Consider the following 24,852-nt stretch of genomic DNA (forward strand, 5'->3'; position numbering starts at 1 on the left):
TTTATGGAAAATAAACTCTATGCATCCACCAATATTGTAATATTAAGAGCTGACACCTGATTTTGCTCCAGATTTGATTCAGCAACACACACACAAACTTGCCTGGGATTAGTCAGGAAACGTTTGTGTCTTCTTTGGCAACTTCTCCCTAGAAAGACCCAATGTTCCCAAATAGAAGGATCCACAAAGGAAGTCTAAGTGTTTAGGGCAATGAAACACAAATAACTAAGAATGGAGTGACTTCAAAGAATGCCAGACAGAAAAAATGAGCTCCTTTAGTAGCCCCACTTAGTAAGAAAAATAATAGCAAAATAATTATTATTTGGCTGCTACCATCATGTCTATGTAACTCAGTTGCCATGAATTTACGGGGATGGGGGTGGGTAACACTGAAGGGAAAAAAATAGGCACCCATGTAAACACTGATGTACAGCAAAAAGAAAGCCCTAGTAATATAAGTGACATTTATTAACATTCTGCTATATTTACAGTTTTAACATAATAAAACTCTGAATTACTGCTTTGCAGAAATCACACAAGTGCACATTAATCTATATTTAAATGCACCAGAAATTAGAAAAGCAAGGAGTACAGCTATGTTAGGAACCATTTCAAGTTCTAAAGTCAACAAAAATGGCGATGTGCTCTCTGATTTTATGCACTGCATTATCAAATTATTTTAGGTGCTTTCTGATTTTATACACCACATTATCAAATTCTTTGAATTTGATACCACCAACATATACTATGAGAGTTTCTATCCCAAAAGTGTGCAGTACAACAGTAAGAAATACTGAATACATACTACCAAGAGTTAATACTTGTACCAGCTTCTTAATGCTCTTTCACTACTATGCCTTAAAAACATCCACATGGTACATGTAGATTTTATTTCCAGGTTGTTTTCATTTTATTTTAACAACAGATACATACTATGTGCAGAAATACAGTCAAAACAAATTTCTAAAGTTCCAAGAACACCCCTTCACAATGGCCAGCATTATTACTTATCTTACACTAAGAAAACATATTCAAAGTTCAATTTTAAGGAGAACAAAAAGCAAGACTGACCCCTTCTGGCTGCAGGGCAATAGCTCATGCTATTTAAAGAACTACAAATACTATATAAGGCATTATTAGTAACATCACAGACTTGATTGCAAGAGCCGTTTCAAACATTAGCCACTAATGATTCAATGATTACAGGAGTTCTGCATTAAACTATTAAAATTTTACATCTAGAAACAAATAGAAAGAAATGCTTCTTTTTTTCCAACAGTACTTTATTCATTTTAAAGCGGGTGATTATTTTTTTTCCTTCTGTGTTGAGAGTCTTGATTTATTTCCTGCAGGTGTCCACTTAAGGGAGAACTCATCAATGCAGGAAAATGTTGCCAGAAAACATCAGTCTGAAAAGAGCAAAAGCACAGTTACTATTTTAGCCAAGAGAAGGATGTTTACAATCTTGGAATACATTTTTCATACGCAAATGCACAACTGTTCACTAGTTTTTTAATCCTTTGTTTCTAGTTCCCACCTTGCCCATTACATTTAATTCTGACCTCATTCCTGTGCCTCTGTGACTGATGAACAAAATGTACACGGTCAAACTTTATTTCTGGTATGGCACAGGAACAGAGGCACAATAAATTCCAACCCTATTCCTCCCACCCACAAAAAAAACCCCCTAAACGGGGATGGAGGTGGGGGAGAGAAATCTTCTTGATTACATGAGTTTAAGTGTAGATTTAAAATATTTTAAACTAGCAGAATCACCCAGAATCTGGACCACATCAAAGGCATACGCCCGTGTGTGTGTGTGTGTGTGTGTGTGTGTGTGTGTTTCTGTCAGAGTTTGTGTCTCTAAGAGCTACATAATTAGGGCTGAAGAGCAAAAAAGAGGACAGGCCAAGCTGCTGCCAGTCTGAGCTGGGAAAAGAGGTTGGTGGGTGTAGGTGGGCGTGGTCACTGTGCCCACTTGCCTCTTTCCCGGCTTGGGCTGGCAGCAGCCACGGCTGGCCTCCAACTCCGAGTCCAAACAACCCCCCCAACATTTCCTTTGAAATGTAAAAGTCCACTTGGATGGGGAGGTTGCCCCCCCCAAAAAAGAGAACATGTCCAGGTTTTCCCAGACATATGGTATCCCTAGCATAATGGGAGAGAGAATCAGTAAATTTTAATTATCAAGCAATTTTTATACCTTTTCAAAAGATTAAGATTGGTAATGATATGCTGGATTTTACCATCCAGTTTAAGTAGCTCCAAAAGGAACCGTTTGCAGGCAAAGGGCTGCACTGTTGTTCATACGTGGCTGCTCACTGTTCCCCCTCCTGCGCCAGGCTGGGTAACTTTTATACAAATTAAAGCTAAACACACCTCTTAGCAGTGTTCTTTCTTAGGCTGTAGGGGGATGTGGGCAGAGTAACCAACTATTACAAGAAACAACATTTTCTTGTCATCAGGCTACTGGCCTTTTAAATTTCTCAGGAAATTTCAGAAGATTGAAGAAGAACAACCTCCAAGAGTGTAAATGGTAAAAACAAGGACAAGTGCTGATCTGGTGTTTTGTTCACAAATTACAGTAGCAGTACATTTATTTCCGATAGACAGGAATCCGAAAGCCCTGCTGATCTTATGGATATGAAACAAAAAATAAGAAAAATGGCTTTTGCCAACAGGCTTTTGGGAACGGAGTGCTCCTAATGAGAGGGCTGGCACAGTGCTGTTTTTATTAAAATTATTTGTATGGTTTTAACAGATTTTATATGTGTGTGTTTTTGTGTGTAGAGAGAGAGAATGAATGAGTTTTAATTCTATCAATGTTTAATTGTTTTTTTAAATTATTATTATTTCTATGTTTTTAGTTTTCTTTTTATCTGTAAGGCACCTTGAGACCCTGTCAGGGAAAAAGGTGAGGAGGGGTATAAATAATATATGGGGGGGGGAGTTATTAGAATACACCGCTAAGTGCTGTTAAGCTAGAATTAAGAGGCTGGGTGGTTTTGTGTATGAACAAGGACAGACTAGACATAGGAAGCATGCAATCCTGTGGTTGGCTCCTAAGCCCTTAACTATGGTTACATATGCACCAGCCAATGGCCTCCCACATGAGCACAAGGTCAAGCCTCCCATTCTACTTAAGATTACTTTCAAGTAAGCTCCATGGAACTGAGTCAGGCTTACTTCAGGGTAAATATGCCTAGGATTACACTACACTTCAAATAACTAGTCATCTTTCTAGTCCTGTGAAATTTCTTATAAAGAACCAAGCAGCTTCAACGTATTATTTCTTATTACCTTTCTATTCTCCCTTTCCTTGAAGGAGCTCAAAGATCTGTACATGGCTCTCCCAATTGTATTCTGTACTTACAACAGCCCCGTGAGGTAGGTTAGGCTAAGAAGATAACGATTCCCCCTCTCCCCCCCCCAAAAAAGTAGCTTGAAAAAGCTACATTCAGATAAAAAAATTATTTAATGGTTCCCGCAAGAGCAAAAGAACAAGAGTGGCCTACTAGTTAATGGTGTTTCTAACATTGGAACTGAAAGAAAAAAACATAGGAGCAGGGAAGTTTGTAATTCAGTGTGAATTTCAGATCCAAAAGGACTACAGAGGACACCACAAACCTTACTAAGGAAGTAAAGAAACCCTAACCACAGAGTATTTCTTTTTTTAAATAGCTTTTTCCAGCTCAAATGTTCTAATGTGGTGGGTGCCAACTGCGTTTCTTATATGGCCCATGTCATGATGGTGGTTGGGTTTGGTTTTTTTAAGTGTCCCACCACTGCTAAAGAAATCTTCTTTCTGTGTGTGGTCTAGCCATGTATCTCATTAACTACTGGAAAGAAAGGCAAACCTTTTACAGCTTGTGCGGTTGCTGGCCAGCTAAAAAGAAAAGTGGAAAGGGAAAACTAAGGTTCCGTTTTATAGGATGCATGCTTAATAACATCCAGTTGAAACTTTCATTTTTCCACTACTGTCCTGGACAGAATATCTCCAGGTTTCTCTGGGGTAACAGTTTCTATGGAATGGCAAGGGCATGTCTTTCAACTATTTTTAACGAAGTACTCTTTTCTCAGCTTCTAGGCCCTTCTAACCCAGCACTTCTAACCCAGCACATCTGCTTGGCAGGTGCATATAGAGATTCCCACGTCAAATTTTGTGGTGTCTAGGGCAGGGCAATAACTGGTTTTCAATATTGCGATATATCACCAGTTAAACATTGTGATATATCACAATATCTGAAATAAGGAAGGAACTACGCAGAGGCAAACAGGACAATGTCCTGGCAACTGCTACTACTCAAGGGTCTAAAACTGATAAATGATGATATTATCAATCGCCTCATGGCCACTTTCAGCAACAGGCAAGCCAAAATGCATCCAAATGAGACTTTTGGATTTGGGCTTGGCTACTGAATGGTGGTATCCAGGAGAATCCAAAGGACGGTGATGAGTCATAGTGAATACAAATAATCTGGAATCTATTGTGGCATAAGCTTTCATGGACTAGAATCCACTGTGTCCCATGCCTTTCTTGGGTTTTGCTCCACCATTTAAGATCCTAGACTCTAAAAGGGCTACCTCTCTAGCAATTCTTGATCTGGGAGACCAGGCCTGGAATCCCCACTCACCCGTGATGCCCACTGGGAGACCTTGGGCCAGTTCTTAAACATAACTCACAGGTTTGTTGTGTGGTTGAAATGGGAAGGAGAACCATGTAAAGCAACTTGAGGAACTTGGAAGAAAAGGTGATATATAAATGTAACAAAATAAATAAACCGCAGGTTTCTCTGTAAGACACTACCCAGATTCCAGCAAAAAGGAAAGAAAAGTGATGTTATAATAAATAATAATAATAATAATAATAATAATAATAATAATAATAATAATAATAATTTATTATTTATACCTCGCCCATCTGGCTGGGCTTCTCCAGCCACTCTGGGCGGCTTCCAAAAGAATATTAAAATACTGTGATACATTAAACATTAAAAGCTTCCCTAAACAGGGCTGCCTTCAGATGTCTTCTAAAAGTCTGGTAGTTGTTGTTCTCTTTGACATCTGATGGGAGAGCATTCCACAGGGCGGGCACCACTACCGAGAAGGCCCTCTGCCTGGTTCCCTGTAACTTGGCTTCTCGCAGTGAGGGAACCGCTAGAAGGCCCTCGGTGCTGTACCTCAGTGTCCGGGCAGAACGATGGGGGTGGAGACGCTCCTTCAGGTATACTGAACCGAGGCCGTTTAGGGCTTTAAAGGTCAGCACCAACACTTTGAATTGTGCTCGGAAACTTACTGGGAGCCAATGTAGGTTTTTCAAGACCGGTGTTATATGTTATCATATTTGTCTTTTCAAATTGGTATAATTTAGTGTAAATACTAGTGCACATTGGAGGAAGTGGCTTCTACTGAAATCAATGGGACTTCAAAATGTGTCTAGGATCATAACAGCAAATGGTGCTCTACAAATACAATAAATCAGTCACTCTTATTTGGTGAACAACACTGAAGATGGTATATAGGATATGGGATGACCTGCTTTTTAAATCAAGCAAAGAAACACGAAGAATTAAAGCAGATTCCCCAGAGAATTACCTTTAGTAAATAAAGAGAACTCTAGTCCTGGGAAGAGTGGAAAATGTATCTGGCATCTTCCGAACCTTTGCATAATTGATAAATCCTCTGAGGAACAGGAGAAACCCTAACAAAAAAATAACAGAGTTATATTTCACATACACATCTTCCATTCTTCTGAAAGGCATGGTTCATTCCTACAATTGGTTCCCTCTTGTTTAACCAGTTATTGATCCACAGGATTACCCATTCTCTTATCCAATCACTGCTACACTTACCCAGGAACCTGCAGTGAAGGACTTTCTCAAAATGTTTTTGGATGTCCAACCATATATCTTCTGAACCACTTTTGTTGATAGTCTCAAAGAATTGAAAAAGTTGGTGAGCTGGACATCCCTTTATAGAAGCCATGCTGACTGAAAAACTTCTCTTTTATTTGCTTAATAATTCCAGCTTCAAAATGACTTTTAACCAACTTTAGAAAAAAGGTTAGCCTGACAGGGTCTGTTATTTCTTCAGTTCCCCTTCCCTCCGAGTCCACCTTTTTTTGGCGGGGGGAGATCTCATATTGGTTACTTTCCAATCCTCTGATAAGGATCAGGTTTGGGTCTGGGAGTGTCTTTGGATTCGTTTCTGCTCCTGGAGGAGCAGGTTGTGGCCATGATCAGAAGCACATTTGTACCTCTTTCGCTAATGTACCTTTCAATCCTCTCATCAGGAGGTTGAGTTTAATGATGTGGTATACTGTCATTGAAAATTCAGCAGTTTCAATTTTGAGCAAAAGCTCTTGGGTTCACACTATCTGGACCTACTATGGCTTATGGTTATGAACATTGCATGCTCCACACACTGTTTTGAGTGAGAGAATATACTGAAAGTTTCCATGCCCTGTTTAGAAGAAAGTGCATCCAAACCTGGGAAAGGGTGGTTTGTTCAAACCATGCTTTGTCAACGAGTCACAAGCAACCCAGGTTTTAATGCAATGACAAACAACAGTTTCTTACAAATCAGAAAAGGAAGTTTTAAATCTCACCACTTCATGCATAGTGGGGAAGGGAAAGTGAACCTGAGGCTCATGTTTGTACCCATGGGAGCATCTCTGCGTCCCCCTTTAATTTTCCTTTCACAACTCTGATGTCCAAAGTTCCTATTGCTTCCCCGGCTAGTTCCTGATGTAGTTGAAGAAATATTTGTTTTCATGCCTTTACCCACTTTCTCCTCATTTTTTCCTTTTCTTGCTTGAAACATTTATTTGCTGGAATTAGGAATCATTTTTGTTCTCATTTTGGCAAGACGACTTCTTTTTAAGGGAAGCTTTCTTGCCTTTTATGGTTTTCTTCACACTATTATTTAACCACACAGCTATCATCATGAACTTGTTTCTAAATCTGTGGTGTTCATTTTTCTGAGCCTGTTATAAATACATCCTCCCAGCTTCCCGAGAGGATCTGACCCACCACTGACAGTTTTACTCCGTTTTGAAAAAGACTCTGTTCCTAAATAGTTAACATCACTAATGTTTTTTCCAAGTCAATGAGGGCTAAACTGCGACCCAACAGACCTGTGGAACAAATTTCCCACTTTTTTTCTTCTTTATTTCAAAATGTCAGGTGTGGATGCCAATTTGATCACAGAGGGTATTTAATTCTTTCCTCCTGTGTTGTTTTAAGAACTTAAGAAAAGCCCTGCTGGATCAAACGAAAGGCCCATCTGTCCTCATAGTGCCCAGATGCCTATGGGAAGCTTGTAAGCAGGATCTGAGCACTACATTATTCCCCGCCCCCCCATCACCATGACTCCCAGAGTTGCTATTATCCCTCAGGGGTGAGGAGAGACAGATACAGCACTGTGCCTGTCATTTTCCACAGTAAAACAAGGTTGTGGGTTTCTTACTGCAAAGAATGAAATGTCCACTAGATGGCAGGATTCCTTGAAAGGAACATCTCAGAAATATGCCAAAGTTCTCTAAAGTGGCCAGCATAGGAACCATAGCTGTCAAGTGTCCCTTATTTGAAGGGACAGTCCCTTATTCCAGCTCCATGTCCCACTGTTGTCCCTTATTGATGGATGTCCCTTAAATTTCAAAGGAAGCATCTCCTCTCCCTCCCTCCCTGCTGGCCAGGGAGGAGGGAGGCTCCAACTGTGTTGCTTGGCTGTTTTGCTCACCCAATAAGAAGTTTAAGAACGACTGAGGGGTGGAGCTTGCATGCCTTGTGTGTGGCTAGTTAATGCAAGCTGAGGGGTTTTTTGAATGCTGGACGCCATTTTGTTGCACGTGCTGCTGCAAACTTTGCAGTGCAAAGCCAGGCCGGGGAGCCATCTTAAGTTGAGGCTGCATAGACCTTGTGGTGCATGTGATTCAGATTCTAGTCAGTTGAACCTCTGGTTGCAAAGTTGGTTGGACAGTGTTCTCGAAGCTACCAGCATGAGTTTGACCAGACTGCAGGAGGACAGGAAGACTGGAGTGTCTGGAATAGGTGAGGCTGCAGGTCCCTTATTTTGGCTATTGGTCCCTTATTTTCAAGGCGGCTGGTCCCTTATTTTCAAATCTGTAAGTTGACAGCTATGATAGGAACTAACCTAAAAGACTGGCAGAAAAGCCCCTTTCTGAAATCAACATTAAAAATACACTACAATCATTATTACAAGTAAGGAATAACAACTAGGTATGAGCAGGTTCACGCACGATTCCTAAAGCAAAAACTGAAATGAACGTTTAACACTTACCTAACACAAGGAACACCCACCACAACCAGTACTGACCATCAAAGTAACCAGGGAAATAGGTGGAGAACTAAAAAAAAAAGTGGGGGGAGAATAAGGTCAATCAGTATGTAGCTGCAGGATTTTTGCACTGGCATTTTGTTACTAGCAGCAGTTATTGCTGGATAAATTACTGCTATCACACACATTTCTTCTGTAAACTGTTTAGTATAATAATTAAGCAGTATATAAATTTTGTAAAATTATACACACACTCCACCAGTAACTCAGGGTTAAGCTCCTAAATCTCTGCAAAAATTAATACTGCATGGTGAAAGGACATGATCCGAAAAATCTCTATGTGAAGAGGCAACTCTCCAGATACACACAAGCACTTCTTGTTGCAATAGTCTGGGATGTATGCTAACATGGTCAGACTTAATCCAGACAAGATAGAGTCCTTTTGGCCAGTAGGAAAGCTAATCTCAGAACCTGTTCTGGATGAGGAATTCTAAGGTGGCAGGTGATGTGAAAGAGCTTCTCTGCCTGAGATCCATAAGAGCGGCTGTAAATCAAGAATCCACAATACTGTGCTTAATGGCCAAAAACAGAAAGCTCCTGCATGTGCAAAATACAACTACTGAAAAGACTGTACAATTAAGGACCAAACATGAGTTCTCTGGCTTCTAAAATCTAAAATCAATTCAATCACATTTTTTTCTTGCACATCCTCAAACTATCGTCACCCTGACACAAACCGGTCCATGAACTGCATACAGAATGTGTTGGGTGACTCCAATGCAACACCAATAACTTCCAGCGGGGGATATAAGCTTTGCAGACAGTAAATCCTTTCAGCCACTCAAATCATTGCTTCTACATAGGCATTTTCTCTTCTATCTCCACTTCAGAAATTAAAAGGTACAAGGCCAGTGAAATTCTAAATAAGCACCACTTAACAAACAGCTACATTATACACATGTAGTTTTATCTATCCAACAACAGGCAAGTCTGGCTTTATTAAGCCATGCTGTGATGCAAGAAACCAACACACACAGAGACAAAAAAATTTAACTGGTTCTCAAACCGTGCCGGTAACTTTTATTGCAGTTTTGAATAAAATCTAATCAATAAAATGGGCAGGTCAATTTGGCATACCATAGCCAGTACTCCGAAGGGCATCTAGTCTCGCCTTACAGTTTTACATACATCAAAAATGAAAAGTTTACACCACAGCATTTGTTTGCTCCTCTGCATCAACCTATCTAACCAATCTGTTCCCGCTATTTGTGGGAATACATTACACCAAACACGAGTGTTTTTAGTATCCATGCCCTTTGAGACAACATTCACCTCACATAACTACACAGCGAAGTATTTCAGATATCTTTTTTTTTAATTACTCTTCAATGGAGCTGCCTTTTGATAATCTGAAGCTATGCAAATTAGCTGAAACAAGCACACTGTGCAAATCTGCATAATTTCCATTTCAAAAATCATGTTTGGTGGTTGCAAAGATCATGGTGTTCAGAATTTCAGAATGCTTACACAGGGTTAGTAACTCAATCAAGCTGCATTTTCTTAATATAATAAAGACATATTCATATGTTTTGTCTTTAGGACTTTCACAAAGGGAAGACTCACTAGGGAATTATTTGTTGCAGTGCCTATCATACACAAAGCACTCGCCTTTTATTCAGCCTTCTTTTTCCACTCCTCAACTTACCCTGACAATCAAGATCCACTTAATGAGAGACAGACCAAATCCAGAAATGGCCCCATATCTTCCTGCTGCTGAGGTAGTCAGGCAGAAAGAGAGAAAGAATCCAATCCAGTTGAAAAGGAATGCCACTAAGGGGAAAAAATAGAGAGAATACAGCAATCACAATTGATTTCAATTTGTGCCAATTGAGGGTATCACAGAGGCATCTCACTGGAAAAACAGGGTGCTGGACTAGAGGGATCTTTGATCTGAACCAGCAATGCACTTCATATTGTTTTAAGCAGAAAATGGTTTTAAGCAGAAATGGTCACTCCACCCTTCCATTTTTCTGAAAGTTTCATTCCTAACCTTCCAATATAAAATGCATCTCAAGTAACGACAAATCCCGTCTCTGCCCAGAAATGGCTGGCTTGTTATAAAAGTTGCCCATCTGCACTAGCAAGGACAGCAACCACACCCCAAGCAGGCATGTAGCACACAATCAACATGGAGAATCAATATTCAGGTGAGACAGTCTACTATATGGATGAACCACCTCTTCGAAAAAAGAAAGGAAAGTGCTAGTTCAATCATGTTAACAGTTCCGTCACAAAGATTCAGGTTGGTTTTTTTAGTGTACTTACTGAAGAAAGTCAGCATGAAAATGCCGTCATTTCCTATCCTCAGCTGATCAGTATCGTCAAAGTCATCCCGTGCCACAAAGTCCTCCTCCTAAGACAGAAATCATTCAAGGTGGCTAGCAAATCTCAGACAAACTAATTTACCGGCATTAGGCTTACAATACTTTCCCCCAAAAGAACGCTAAAGTGCAGCTACCGTCAATGCTTACTCTTCCTTGAAAATCGCGTGGTTGAGATACCATAACTAAAAGCACATGACACAAAATCATATCACACTTACCCTCCCAGGAACTAAAGGTATGGTAGCTTCCGCCTTGGTTCTCTCTGCTTCATCGTAAGTAGGCAGGGTTGTGGCTACATTGTAAGATGGGGGATTAGGAAACCCAGCCTCATCTTTATAATCAAAATACACTGCGGGGGAAATAGATGGGAGAGAGAAAGGTTAATTATCAGAATACCTACATACTAAAAATTACAACCTAATTTTTCTTCCTGATAATAAAAAAATAAGGATAGGTGAAATGATTGTAGTGAAAGTATTGTGTACATGGCAGCAACCCAGCTTTATGGCACATAATGTGGCTAATTTGTGACCTTTCAGATGCCACTGGACTACAGCTGCCATCATTCCTGACCCCTCGCTAGGTTGGCGGGGTCAGATGGGAGTTGTAGTCCAACAGCATCTGGAAAGTCACTGAACAGCCACCCCTGCTCTATGGTCTTTTGTTCAGATATAAGGTAGAAATGGATAAAGCAGGATTCCTTGTGCACAACCTCGTCAGACAAATCAGTGTTAATTTGCTTTCCAAAATGCAAGGTTGTCAAGGCTAGGCTGATGTAAATGATGAACATAATCATATAATGAGTGTCACTTAGAAGTAGATTATGGTGTTTTGATTCATCTTATTAATTCTACACTGCATGCAAATATATTCCCAGGTGCCAATTTGAAACCCAGATGGCTTGGAACTTTGCAGGATGATCATAGCTTGTCATAACAGCTGAGCACAACCGAAGCATGTCTGCAGAATCTTCACAGATATAATGAAGACTTGGAGAAAGATGCACTCTGCAAGCAGCAAGGAATAATTATCCATGGTTTCAAAGTATGTTCAGAGGTGGCAACAGAATTTTTGGGTCCACAACACTACGTAGATAAGACTAGCCACCCAGCTGCAAAAAACTCTCCCTCTCCCTTTCCTGATACACACACCATTAGCATCAAGTTTTACAGCCACAAATGCAGTATAATATAAATTGGCAACAGAATGAAATGCGACCTTCCTCTCTATGCTAAGACAGAGCACTCAGGAACGTAAGATGAGCCAAGAAAGGTGGTTTATGGAATCACATATTTCTCCATGAATTTATGTTGCCTGCAAATAACTTGCTATCCTTCCAACCATTAGCAATGATACTCGACTAACGAAAATCAGTGAGCATTAAAAAAAATAAAAAAGTACCTGCGTTCTCCCCAGAAATGCTGCTGTACGGTGGTGGGAAATCATTTACAATCTGCAGGTTCTCACAAGGCTCCTCCTCATTCTGCAACTAAACAGAGACATTTTTGGTTTTAACATGGCAAGGACAAGATGAAGAGTGCACATTTTTTTATCTTAAAGGCACAGATAAAAAGAAGTCAGATTAATTTCAAGTGTGGCTGCAGAAATTAGATGCCAACGGAGTATTCTTCCTATTAATAAACATATTTTAAAATGTTTTAGATGGTGTATAGATGTTTCATAAATTAAGAACATTTAATTAATGATTTAAATCATGATTTAACTCCCCAGTTCCCCTCCCAGAAAATTTAAATAACTGAGTCAAGTTTCCAATTTTAAAATTATACTTTTCCTAAACAAGAATGCATACTTTCTGGCTACTGTAGCAATTAAATGTACAAATTTGCAACTCAACCGAGTCTTTATATAATGTGGGAGCATAATCCAGAACATTTGACCAAACAGATCATGCATCTTTGTGCAACAGAATTGTGACTACTTAGAAAAAGGAGTATGGTTAGTTCTCTTTGTGCATTTGCAAGGATACTGAGCAAGATCATATACTTGAAGGCTAAGCTTACAATCCTATGCATATTTATTTGAAAGTTAAGTTCCGCTGAATAAACTGGGACTTAGTAACATGCATAGAATGGAGCTGTACAAAAATTATGAGGTAAAAGAACAATAGCAAAACAATGTTTCTCCATGAGATAGAAAGCAAATGCCCATACTGTTTGGTTGGTAAGGGTCACAAATATTCTACAACGCTACCGGACTCAGATAGCTGGAGTAAAAGGTCATCCACAGATTTGTTTAAACAAATAAATATTGCCTCTATGGATCTGGGGAGTTACAATACTGTATCTCCTGGACTAGCAGACAGTGTTGACAATACTGAGCTACGCTGACCAGCTCTGACTCAGTAGAAAGCAACTTCCTGAGTGCCCAAGTGCAGGTTTTAACTGCTGATTCAGATATAACTTCTGTTATGAAGAGCCTTTGTGAACTTTAATCCTGGGCACTCTCTCCCCTCTTCCTCCATAAATGGAAGAAGGAGAACAAAAGCTTCCACTTTCATTTTAGAACTTTCCACAGCTCCCTGTTTAACTCAGGGAAGTGTTGTCTGTTCTAGCTACAACCTATTTTGACTGCAGTATTTAACAAAGGATCCAACATTTAGCGAGCAAGCAGTTAAGGAGAAATAGAAATTTAACTAGGACTCAATTCTCCTTGTGACTTGGTTAAAAGGTTAGGAGGGGACAGAAAATGGTGTATATAAGTAAAACTAGAGAATAGTAAGGGAGAGAGCGGAAGAGCTATGGTTGAAGAATTGAAGAGAAAGAGCGAAGAGACCTAGATAGCTTTAAAGGATGCCAAGAGACCCAGAAACTCAACTATAGAGTATAAATTGTTAAGTATTGGCTTGGTTAGAAAAACAGTCTCTAGAATAGTTGGATGTCTTTACGTGTTTCTTTTTATTTGCTCTTATAGGTAACTAAGCAAAATGCTAAGCCAGTTTTCTTTTCTCTAAAATAGTTTTCCAAAAAATTATTTGTCTGATGCTGTACAAAAACTCTGAGGTAAAAGAACAGTTTGTTTTGGTTGAGAACTTGTTATTCACCTCACACCTAAGTGCCATATGACTCTTCTCAATAAAGGAAGTATACTGGCCCAATTAAAGAAAAATAGGAACTGCTTGGTGACAGTGGTGAAGGAGGGATAGGTTTGGTTGCCTCCCTTCCTTCCTTCTCAAGGTGCACACCAAAGCCTGTGACACCACAGGAGCAGAGAGCAGTCTGAGTCAACCATTCCTGGCATAAAGCAATTGTTTGCAGCAAGAATTGTGGAATGACTAGGCTGAAGTGGAAGGCCATGCCTCTCAAACTGCAAGCCTAGGGATGGTGTTTCCTTCCCCCTGTCGGCTTCCAGTTAACCCAGAAGAACATGGAAGACTACTGCTAAGCTGGAAATAATATCTACTTCCTGCACCACCCAAAAAGAGCAACGATGGTGTGGCAGAAAAGTAAGGGAGGGGCGAGAGGGGAAGGTGGTTGCAGATGGGAAATGGCAGACCAAGACTTGGCTTGCAGACCACCAGTTGCAATCATTAACTTTAGTCTATGGCTCTGATAGATAGCTACGAGGGAAAGAAGTTATGGTACTGGAGCAGCTACATTTGCAAAAAAAAAATGGACAGCCATTAGATAAATGAGAAGTGATTACTTTGGATATATTTCTGTGAACAGGAAGAAACAGTCAGAAGAACCTGTGAAAGAAGTGAGAATGAAATCTGAGGCCTTGCACGCAATGAAAGAAGAAATGCCACAGACATTTCCCCTAGAGAAATGAGAGAACTGCTGCTTTTGCATTCTAGATGCAAGAAGGAAAGGCATGCTGGAGGCGAGCGGGGTGGGGGTGGGGGGAGACCATTTAAGATTTAAGTGTCAACCCTGGGAAACCATTGAAAAGGTGACATAATAATATCAGATAGAATGACAGAATGAAGGTGGAGGAAAGGTGGAGATTAACAACCAAGAAAACATGTTGACAATTCTGTTATGAAGGGTAAAAGATTTTATTTTTTTGTACTTTTTTATTCAAGCAAATTCCAGTGATGCTGATAGTTATACAGTGGTACCTTGGGTTAAGTACTTAATTTGTTCCAGAGGTCCGTACTTAACCTGAAACTGTTCTTAACCTGAAGCACCACTTTAGCTAATGGGGCCTCCTGCTGCTGCTGCGCCGCCGGAGCATGATTTCTGTTCTCATCCTGAAGCAAAGTTCTTAACCTGAAGCACTATTTCTGGGTTAGCAGAGTCCGTAACCTGAAGCGTATGTAACCTGAAGCGTATGTAACCCGAGGTACCGCTGTATGTGTGCATATGCACGCACACACACAAGGAGAAAATGAGAGTAAAATAATAGTGGTGTTGAATTATTCTGTTAATATGCTGCAATTTTGTTATTTTGCCATGATACTTATAATGCACCAAAGTCTACGTCATTTAGATGCAATACATTTTTCAAAGTCCAGAAAGTTACATGGGATCTCCTTACAGGCCCCTTCCTTCCTATTCAGTTGTTCTATTAAGAGGCAAGCTATAAATTCCAAGACTCAACATTACATCTTGCCAGCAACATGAAAATGATCCTCCTCTTAATGGACAAAGCACACAGCCTCTTTTTCAACAATGCCAGCCATCTAAAATCAGCTAAGGGCTTATTAGCACAGTAAAGATTCACATAGTAGGAAGATCATATCATACACTTTTACATGAACAAATGCTGCTCTAATAGCATAAAACTGGCCAGTTGTCACTTGCAATACAGTTTTATTTTTTGAGAATTAGCAACTGGGTGGTGAGAAAGGTAGAAAATAAGGCCTGCTCAAAGTTTGGGGTAACCAGGATAATAACTGTTTTGTGTTTTTGCAACTGGTGAAGTGGGTTTACTTTAAAATGGAGGCAGCTAACCTTTTCGGCCCAAGGGTCAAGGCAACCCTTTCCAAAATCACATGCCAGCGGTGATTGTGGCAAAATATCAGCACAGCACTCTCCTCCAACAGCATAATTTGTATGTAAAAGTGCCCAATTACAAGAGATTCAAAAACTAAACTGGCTCTCTCTTTGCTCTTGTTATTTCTGTCATGGCAGCATGACTAGAATCCACTTCTGATCTATACTACTGCAATATATTCTACTATCAGGTCTTCCCTTTCCATCTTTCTCCTCTAACTTCTGATCAAAATCTGACCACCTGGTTAATGTAATGCCCATGTCACTATGATCACATTTCCTCATTGTAATATTTTATTCATTGGCTCCAGGCAGCATTCAGTTTGACTTGCTACTTTTAAATGCTCCTCCTTACCTTTCTTTTCTTATCTCACATTAGTCCTGCTTTTTTCATTTGTTGCACACTCTTCTTTTTTCCATCTGCTTTATCTTTACATGGGTTCTTTCTCAAACCCTGCTCATCCTCTCTTCTTCGCCATCACTGAGAGCAGCTCAGAGTGCTCCAGAAAAAGGAAGAAGCACTCCAATTTGCTATAATGTTTCCAAAGTGCAGGTGATGACAAAAGGGCCAAGAAACATTCAAAGAGCAGTGCAGTATTTTTCAACTTTGGGTCCCCAGATGTTGTTGGACTACAACTCCCATCATCCCTGAGCTCTGGCCTTGCTAGCAAGGGATGATGGGAGTTGTAGTTCAACATCTGGGGACCCAAGGTTGAGAAAGGCTGGGAGAGTTCCTTCCTGTTTCTGGAGTGCTCTTATCTGTTCCCAATGGTAGTTAAAATAACATCATAAAAGGGATGGGTGCTTTGCTGTTGAGCACCCACAGAAAATTGTATTCAGGGCAGGAAGGCTGTCAAAAACATTATGATGGGTCAGATCGGGCACATGGGCCAGTAGTTAATTACTCTTCCTTTAAAACATGGAGATGGGGCAAAACAGACCAATCCTAATCCCCATGTCTACTGAATCTAAGGGGTTAGGATTGGTTCAAAGTGCCCCATCGGCCAGTGGAGAGGAGCACCACCAAAGGTAGGCACCTCCATTCACAGAAGCTCTGCAGGCATAAATTTACCACTGGCAGTACTTCTGCCAGAAGCAGGCCCTGAAACAAGGCATTCCAGCAGTAGAGGACGTCAGGAGTCAAACGAATCTGAAGGCCCACTGCTTCTCCAAGAGGCTGCAAGATCCAGGCCCATCAACTATACCAATCTGGACCTGGTATAGTACCCCCACAAGCAAACAAAGAAGCAATAAAATAATCTCAATATAAAATAAACCAATGCAGGGAATTAAAAACAACAAGAAGAAAAACTACCAGAATGAAGAGAACACCCACCCAATCTCATTCCTTGGCCAGGACAAGTCACCAGGGCCTGGGAGGTGCTGGAATATCTGCAACTTCACTTTCCACTCACCTTGTTCTTAGGACTGCTCTATAATCCTTCTACCTCAATATGAAAATGCATAAATTTCTGAGTACATTTTTTTGCTAGGTACTCCTTAATTCTGATACTATTCATGACATTTTAAAATGATGTGGCCTTTTCATTAGGTATTTGCGCCTCTCACTCTCATTCAAATTACTCAGATTAGAATGTGTAAACAAACCTGTGATTGGTTTATTCTATTTTAATGGAAAATGGGTACTTGGTTCATTAGCCATTAGGATGCTTCTTTATTTGAAAAGAAAAAGGTCAGGCCATTACAATTTTCATATTCACATTCACAAAGCAATGTAGAAAGGGAAAACAAAACAAAACACAAACAACTGGCATTTAAACTCCAATTAAATTAGAAGAATGGTCAATATTTCCTAGCCTATGTTTTTCTTTCGTTCCTTCTAGTAAAAGCTAATCCATTATTCCTCAAGAGTTTTAACACAACAAACCTCTCATGCGCATGCAACAGCAGAACCAATACAGGCATTACCTTACAACTGCTTATGTACATATCTAGAACAATGCAAGCCTTCATACCAAAACTATCAAAGAAAGCTGGAATATTAAACATAGGCTTCTATTTCTGAATTCTACTGCCTTAACTTGTGTACAAAAATTAATTATTGGTCCCAGAATGACAACTCATGAGAGCCTCTAGATTGCAGAGATACCACTCCTCAAATCTCATCCTGTTGCTATGGCAACATAGGGGAGTTCTCAAAAGATCTCTACTAGGCATATTTAAAATACACAATTAGCACTTCACAACAAAGCATGTAAAATACAACCCATGTAGCTCAATCCATATGAAGGTAATATATTATTACATCTGAGGATTACTGCCAGTCATTTCTTTATTAGCTCTAGCTTTCTGAACCATATATCCTCATCAATGTGCCTCTTTACTTTATGTCATAGCTGTATATGACTACATTTAGAAACATACCTGCTGAAGAGCAAGGTGATTTGCTCCAGTTTATGGAAGCCACCTCCTGTAGGTGAGGCAGTATACATGATGCTGCCAATTAAGGATTATTAAATGACACAACAGGAAGACACACACCTCAAACAGAGGCAGAAGTCACCTAGATTGTCATTTGTTCAATGCTGAAAGAAATGGAGGGTCACACCCACACGGTAAAAGCCTCATTTCACCAGTCCTACCCGCATCTTTTGTCATTTTCTAGCCGATGCCTTTCATTTTTCAACATACATTTATTCAGCCATTTTGAAACATCTAGGTACCTCATCCCCAGATGTTGCCTCTACACTATTTTAAATCATTCCACATTATTACCTTCCAAATGATCTGTAAAGATCAGTTGCTTTTATATGTACTATGCCAGTCACTGACAATAAGGAATTACATCTAAGCAAGTGAGTGGCAGAAGAGTGATGGATTCCAGTGGGCAGCCCACTGCCATGTTCAGGATCCCAGTGCTGCCTGAGGAGACCTCAGATTCAGACACCTCATGAGTCAGTCTACTCTGTGAGGATATCTCAGCACACCCTTCTATGCTGCCTCAGCCTGAGGATGTGGGCCTCACATCGGTCCTGCACTCATTCTAGTTCTTTACACTTGCTCCAACTTGAACTTATCATTGACGAATCAAATTGGATAGAATATTTCAATTATATTATTATTATTGTTGCCATTGTTATTGTTGTTATTTTAATTTCTATACCACCTTTCACCTGAGGATCACAGGGCAGATTACAATATAAAAACACAAAATATGTAACATAGTAACAAACAAAACAATTTCCCCACCCCACCCCAGTTTAAAAGGCCATTCCTGCTAGTATATTAACATATTAAATATCTACTACATTTTGAACGACAATCCTATGCGTACTTACTTCAGAGTAAGTCACATGGGCCACAAGCATTCATAGGATTGTGGTGTAAGAACAGCATGTGTCTTCTTTGAGAATACATCATTTTGGCAGGACTTGGTCATCTTGCAATCAAATGAGATCTAATTGCTCTACTCTGCTTGTAGTACACTATATTCTGGAATCACAAAATTCTATAGAACTGGTTGATACTGAAATCTGAATTGTGAACATTGATGTTTAATTCCAGGGATGGGGGAACCTGCAGCTCTTCAGGAGTTGTTGGACTACAGTTCCCATCATTCCTGACTATTGGTCATGCTAGCTGGTGCTGATGGGAGTTGGAGTCCAACAACCTCTGGAGGGCCACACATTTACAAAATCGCATTTGTGTTTTGTCCTCTCTTTCCTTTTCCTTCATTTCTCTCTCTCTTTTCAATGCAAGCTTTTATCAAGGCTCTGGTGGTTGGTAATTTTGATTGTATGATCTTTTAAAACACCATGGAAATTTGACTGTGTGACAGTCAAAGGTTAAAATGGAAACTTACCATCATCACACTGCAAGTTTTTTATAAAATAACTGAATTCAGTGTGGCTAACTCTATAATATGTTTAAGACTTCAGAATAATCCTACCTGGTCTGGGGAGGGGCAATCAAGGCTGTGTGAACTGCCAAATCCCAAACCTTGCCAGGCTGATGCTGTGAAGGGCACATGACATTTTATCCCCCCCCCCCACCTACTGTCAACAGCTTTCTTTATTCAAGTTTTTTCATCCCACTGCATACAACAGGAGAGAAAATAAAGATCCAAAACCTCCTCTAACCATCCCCAACATGTCTCCTTTTTGTCCTTTCTGCCACTGGAGAGAGACAGCTGCAGTTTTCTACTGTTACAATGAATAGGCCTTCTACTCTTCCCACAGAGGAGATTTCCAAAATCCCATTGCCCGCCCCCAGGACACCCTGTGAGGGACCATAGGACTGCACCCTATATCACATTTACTTGGGCTTTTCATGCACCAGCAGCAAGTCCTTACTACACTCACATTAAATTCTCCAGAAATTTTAGTAGGGTACATTTTACAACTGTTTTAAAAATTGTAATAAATTCAGCAGGTAAGCATGGTCAGAAAACAACTACTGTATAAGCAGTCCTATTTTTTCAAGCTTTGCTAAGTACCACTACTGAAAGAAGATAACACCCAATCAATTTTACTGTTATTGATTGTACAAATTGTAGAGCTTTGTTAACAGCCACAGAATATGAAATGTATAACCTGTTGGATCATTGTTAACAATAAAACTATATAATGTTATACATTGGATACTCTTGGATCTTTTTTAACAACAATACAGTATGAAATGTATAAGCTGCAGATAAGTCAAACATCTTATTTCCACTTGAGAGGCCCAAATCTGAGGTACAACAGAGAAGTTGAAGAAATAGCTATATAAAATCAAAATCGGAAATATGTACTATGTGGTGCTGCATGATTTGGTAGAAGATCTAGTGTAATGTAGTAGACACTGCTGGGAATTGGACCTAGGTTCAAATTCCCATACAACCATAACACTCACTTGGTGACCTTGGTGACCTTAGTATCTTAGATCAGTAACTTGCTCTCAGCATAACCTACATCACAGAGTTATTGTAAGAAAAAATTAAGAGGAAACTCCATGTATATTGCCAAGCTCCTTGAACAGAATATGCAAGTAACTAAGAAACAAAGTAGTCCAGAATGTTCAGGTTCGCTGATACTTATTATTGTTAGTAACTAATATTCCGTCTAGAAAATTTTAATATGTTTCCCTCACAAAGTGTAATGTTAGGACAATCATTTATGCTGGTGGTGGGCAATATGTAGTCTGGAGACTGTTCTCAAGGAGTTCTAACAAATAAAATTTATAAATTCAAACTCAAATCCTTATCTGGTGAAGCATGGCTGAAAATATGGGGTGTGGGGACCTGTTTACAGAATTTGCAGAAATAAAACAAAAAGTAGCATACATTAATTAAATCTGAAAAATTCCATAATTTTGAGCATAGGGTGCTAACACAGCTAGAGCTCATATTAGGAGGGAAGAGCGCTTATCTCTCTATCCAACAATGTCATCTAGTGCCAACAATCATGTGCTCTAACAAAATACCACACAACTAACAGAGTTAAAAGGCAATGTGCTATCACAGAAATGCATGTCTTCTAGAGCTAATCATCAATCACTCATCAGACACATCTAAATTTTATGTCGCTGCAAGGAAGACAGAGTCATTTTCAGGCCTATCATACTGTATGCTAAACTACATATACAAGCATTAATTCCAAATAAAATAAATTTTCTCCCTCTAACCTGAGAAATCTAGCTTTGCTTGCAAGACTCCCTTCAATAGGGATCTGAAACTGCTGAGTAAGCAAATTTTGAGAGTAATTATTTGTTCAGCCCAAAAAAAATGTCCTCAAAAAGGCACTAATAGCCGACTATTTCTTGCCTTGAAATTTTCAGTCCAGGAAAAAAACAAGAGACAGGGCCAACTCAAAACACAAAACCAACTGATTAAAACAAGAGTAAAGTAAAAACAAAAAGCTGCATTGTTATTTTTGTTATGTTGTTAGTGGGAAGATACCCACTTATAGAAATCTCCCTGCTTCCATATATTTAGGTTGCAAACAAAGACTTTACAACTATCATTTCTCCTTGGCTCCCACCCACTGCACTCAGGAAAGCATAAACAAAGGCATCCCAGTGACAGTTTGGGCCTTTTCAGAGCACTAAATTTACTGAAGCACTGGAAAATCTGTAATTCCCATTAAGAGGAAATATGTTGCAAAGGATAACTATCCACGGAATGCCACCACCCCACCAATTCTTTTCTGCAAATGTCAACTTTTGCTTTTGCAAATTTAATCAAAATAGGAAGCTACTGTGCAGAGATTCCACTGGTCAAACTAGTTTAGTATTGTCTTCAGAGTTTTGGACAGAAGAGACCTTGGAATTACAAAATACAATCCCAAATGGTGGAATTCAAGAGTGTTTTGGGGTTTCCCAAACCTGGGCCTTGAGCTGTTTTTGGACTACGACTCCCATGATCCCTTGCTAGTAAGACCAGTGGTCAGAGATGTCGGGAACTGTAGTCCAAAACCAGCTGGAGGCCCAAGTTTGGAAAACCCTGTTACAAGGTGGGCTGGGAGGCTGTGTTTACATCTCAACATGGTGAACATTTAAGGATCATAGGAATGTATAACGCCCCTTAAGTTAAAAACAACAAACACACGCAAACTGGTGCTGCTGGATTTTTACTGCTTACATTGGAAAACTCGGGGTTGGCGAGGATCGAATTGCTTTCGGGATCTTTTCATGGTACTCGATGTCAATTAATCCGGGATAACTACCAAGCCAGCTCCACATCACTGGCAATCGAGGCTGGTTAAAATCCCCGTATAATAAGCAAGTACGCACTGAAAGGCCGGGGGGGGCATTTATACCCCCCTGCTACTCTGCCTTTAATGACCCGACTGCCGAGGGTGGGAATGCGAAGGCAGCCGGGCAACTCGTTGATCTTAAAAGCACCGTCCCTCCCCAGCAAAGCGAAGGGAGGCTTAACTTAGGGCCTCGTATCCCCGCCGTCTTCTCATCGGGGCGGCTTCCGCTTCTGGCCTTCAGAAGCAAGGGGAGGGGGGACCGGGGTGGGCGATCCGAAGCAAGGGGGCGGGAAAACAGATGAAACGGCCCCACAAATAAAGGGCCAAAGCAGCAGCTGGAGGGGGGGAACGCTGTTTTGGAGTAGATATGGGAAAAAGCAAGATTAGGCCCGTGACGGGGGGGGGGCAGAGAGCGATTCCCCCGCTCCTTCCGGGCTCGGCTTCCACGTCTTCAATGTGGGTCGTAGACAAGCAGCCTCTCTCCCCCCCCCCCCCAGTTCCCCACAAGCTCCTTCTTCGTTTCGCTTCCCGCGGCCTAAGAAGCCTCGGCGCTGCCGTGCTGTCTTGCCCAGCGCATTCCTCACCTGCTGGTATCGGCCGCCGCCGCTGCTAGGCTCGCCTGCTGCTGCTGCTACTGCTGCTGCCGCCGCCGCCATGGCGCTGGGCAAGAAGCTAGCGTGCTGAGTGAGGCGGGAGAGAATTAGCCTGGAGTGCCGGGCGCAGAGAGAGGGAGAGAGAGACCGGGCGGGGGCCCCGCTGGGGACGGTTCACGCGAAGTCCGTCCCCGAATGGGCGCTGCCGGGGCTGGTCTTGGCCGAGGAGGAGGAGGAGGAAGGCGGCAGCCAGCCAGCTAGGTCACTTGCCGCTGCTGCCGCTGCCTACTGAAGCGCCAACCCCTTCTGGTCGCCGTCCTCCTCCCCTTCCTCCGTCACACTCCTCCTCCTCCTCCAGGCAGCCGCTCTCATGCTGCTGCCCCCTCGCCATCCCCGGCGCAGTAGCGCCTCTGACGGCCCTCGCGCCCGCTCTTTTCCCAGGCCGCGGCGCAAACCTTCCACACAAGAATCCCTCGCGGCTTCGTTTCTCCTCCTGGTTTCATTTGGTCCGCAAGGACCGCGCAAAATCTCTCGCGGCTTTTCGCATCCCGTGAGCTGGTCTGATGCCAGTGTTCCTCCCTTGAGTTCGTTTTATCATCGCCATGAGGCGTGTGGAGAGTGTTTCGCCGCTGATCTTGAAATGCGATAACGACGACACCCTTCCTTGGGTTCCAGCAGTGCCAGATTTACGTATAATCTAAACAAGCTATCGCTTAGGGCCCCACTCTCTTGGGGGCCCAAAAAAATTTAAAGGGGGGAAAAACTGGATGTACATTTCCAAAATATAAGATAATAAAATAAAACCTACATACAGCAACAGTACCTATTAGGTTCATAAATTACCATATAACATATATTCAACACAAATAAGCAACAATTTGTTGCTGACAAAGGACAGCTGGACATATAAAGGGCCCCGCTACCTTCAGTAGCTTAGGGCCTCATCAGGCCCTGGGTTCAAGTGATGGCCGCAGTGATGGAGCTTGCAGGAAACAGGCCCTTTAACTGGGGTGCACGGCAGCCACATTTGCTTGCCAGCGCCCTGCCACCAAGTGGTGCCATCATCTGAACAGACACTCCCACCTCACCCAGTGATTATAATTTATAACCACATCATTCGGACTGTGCCAGAATCCGAAAACCAGTTAACTCACCCGAAGAGCAAATAAGAGAGTAAGACAAGCCACACCAGCCTGCTTGCTCAAGTCCCACATTGTATGGCCAAGGCATTAAGCATCTAGAAAACGGTTGCCCATTTTACGGATGGAGATCGGGAGCTAAGGTTATCCTAAGGACAATCAGCATCAACAGTCATTAGGCAGCTCAGACTGATTACACAATACATTGTAATTACAGTGCCCATAGCCAGTTCAGAGCCTGGCTTGACTTCGTTTGATCCTGTGAATCCTTCCAAGTTTCCTGTTTATATAAAGTCAGGCCGTGGGAGCTCATGGCGCAATTTAAAAAGTTGTAAGGTGGGAGTGAGGTACCATTCTGAACCTCTGATATCACATCCGCTCCTCCTTTAGATCACAGGAGCTGCTGCAATCCAGGTTGGTGTGCTCCCAGCTCACAATTTGCCATCCCTTCTGCAAGAGCATACTCAGAAGGTAACATAAAAGCGAAGCCTTCAGTGTGGGTCATTCCAGCTTTCTTCACCCATATCAACATTTTTGTGCTGGGGTTTGTACAAGTGGAAATTTGTGAAGAAATTTAAGTCATTGTTTTCTGTGAAAGTGAAACTCCCCCCCCCCATATTGAAACATCATAAAATGCCATAGGTACTGAAATACAAACCAAATTGAAAATGTTATTAAAAGTTATTTACTTTACAAATCAGAATCAAGTATTCTAGTATAAAATATTTCTGATATTTTCACATTCCTCTTCACCTGCTAGTTGTTGGCTTTCTTATGAGTTGCTGTTTTAT

General features: G+C 41.1%; 1 protein-coding gene across 1 annotated transcript; it reads right to left on the reverse strand.

Annotated features, from left to right (window-relative positions):
• Positions 1 to 450: 450 nt before the first annotated feature.
• NDFIP1 (Nedd4 family interacting protein 1) lies at positions 451 to 23,312 on the reverse strand. The gene is made up of 8 exons (XM_081900829.1): positions 22,914 to 23,312; positions 12,081 to 12,168; positions 10,898 to 11,028; positions 10,621 to 10,708; positions 10,001 to 10,125; positions 8,299 to 8,365; positions 5,593 to 5,698; positions 451 to 1,409 (listed from the first exon to the last, which is right to left on the reverse strand). The coding sequence occupies exons 1-7, from the start codon at positions 22,983 to 22,985 to the stop codon at positions 5,595 to 5,597; spliced, it is 675 nt and encodes a 224-aa protein (XP_081756955.1). The 5' UTR covers positions 22,986 to 23,312; the 3' UTR covers positions 451 to 1,409; positions 5,593 to 5,594.
• Between the last annotated feature and the right edge of the window lie 1,540 nt (positions 23,313 to 24,852).

The sequence above is a fragment of the Podarcis melisellensis genome (genome assembly GCF_964234715.1).
Source record: "Podarcis melisellensis genome assembly, chromosome: 2".
Classification (NCBI taxonomy): domain Eukaryota; kingdom Metazoa; phylum Chordata; class Lepidosauria; order Squamata; family Lacertidae; genus Podarcis; species Podarcis melisellensis.

What these genes read in the sequence shown, in the direction of transcription:
- NDFIP1 (XM_081900829.1), bottom strand. Translation starts at nt 22,985, where the DNA reads ATGGCGGCGGCGGCAGCAGCAGTAGCAGCAGCAGCAGGCGAGCCTAGC. An exon ending in GCGGCGGCCGATACCAGCAG is followed by an intron (nt 12,169 to 22,913) that starts GTGAGGAATGCG and finishes GTCTCTGTTTAG; the next exon opens with TTGCAGAATGAGGAGGAGCC. An exon ending in TACCTTTAGTTCCTGGGAGG is followed by an intron (nt 10,709 to 10,897) that starts GTAAGTGTGATA and finishes TTTCTGTCTTAG; the next exon opens with GAGGAGGACTTTGTGGCACG.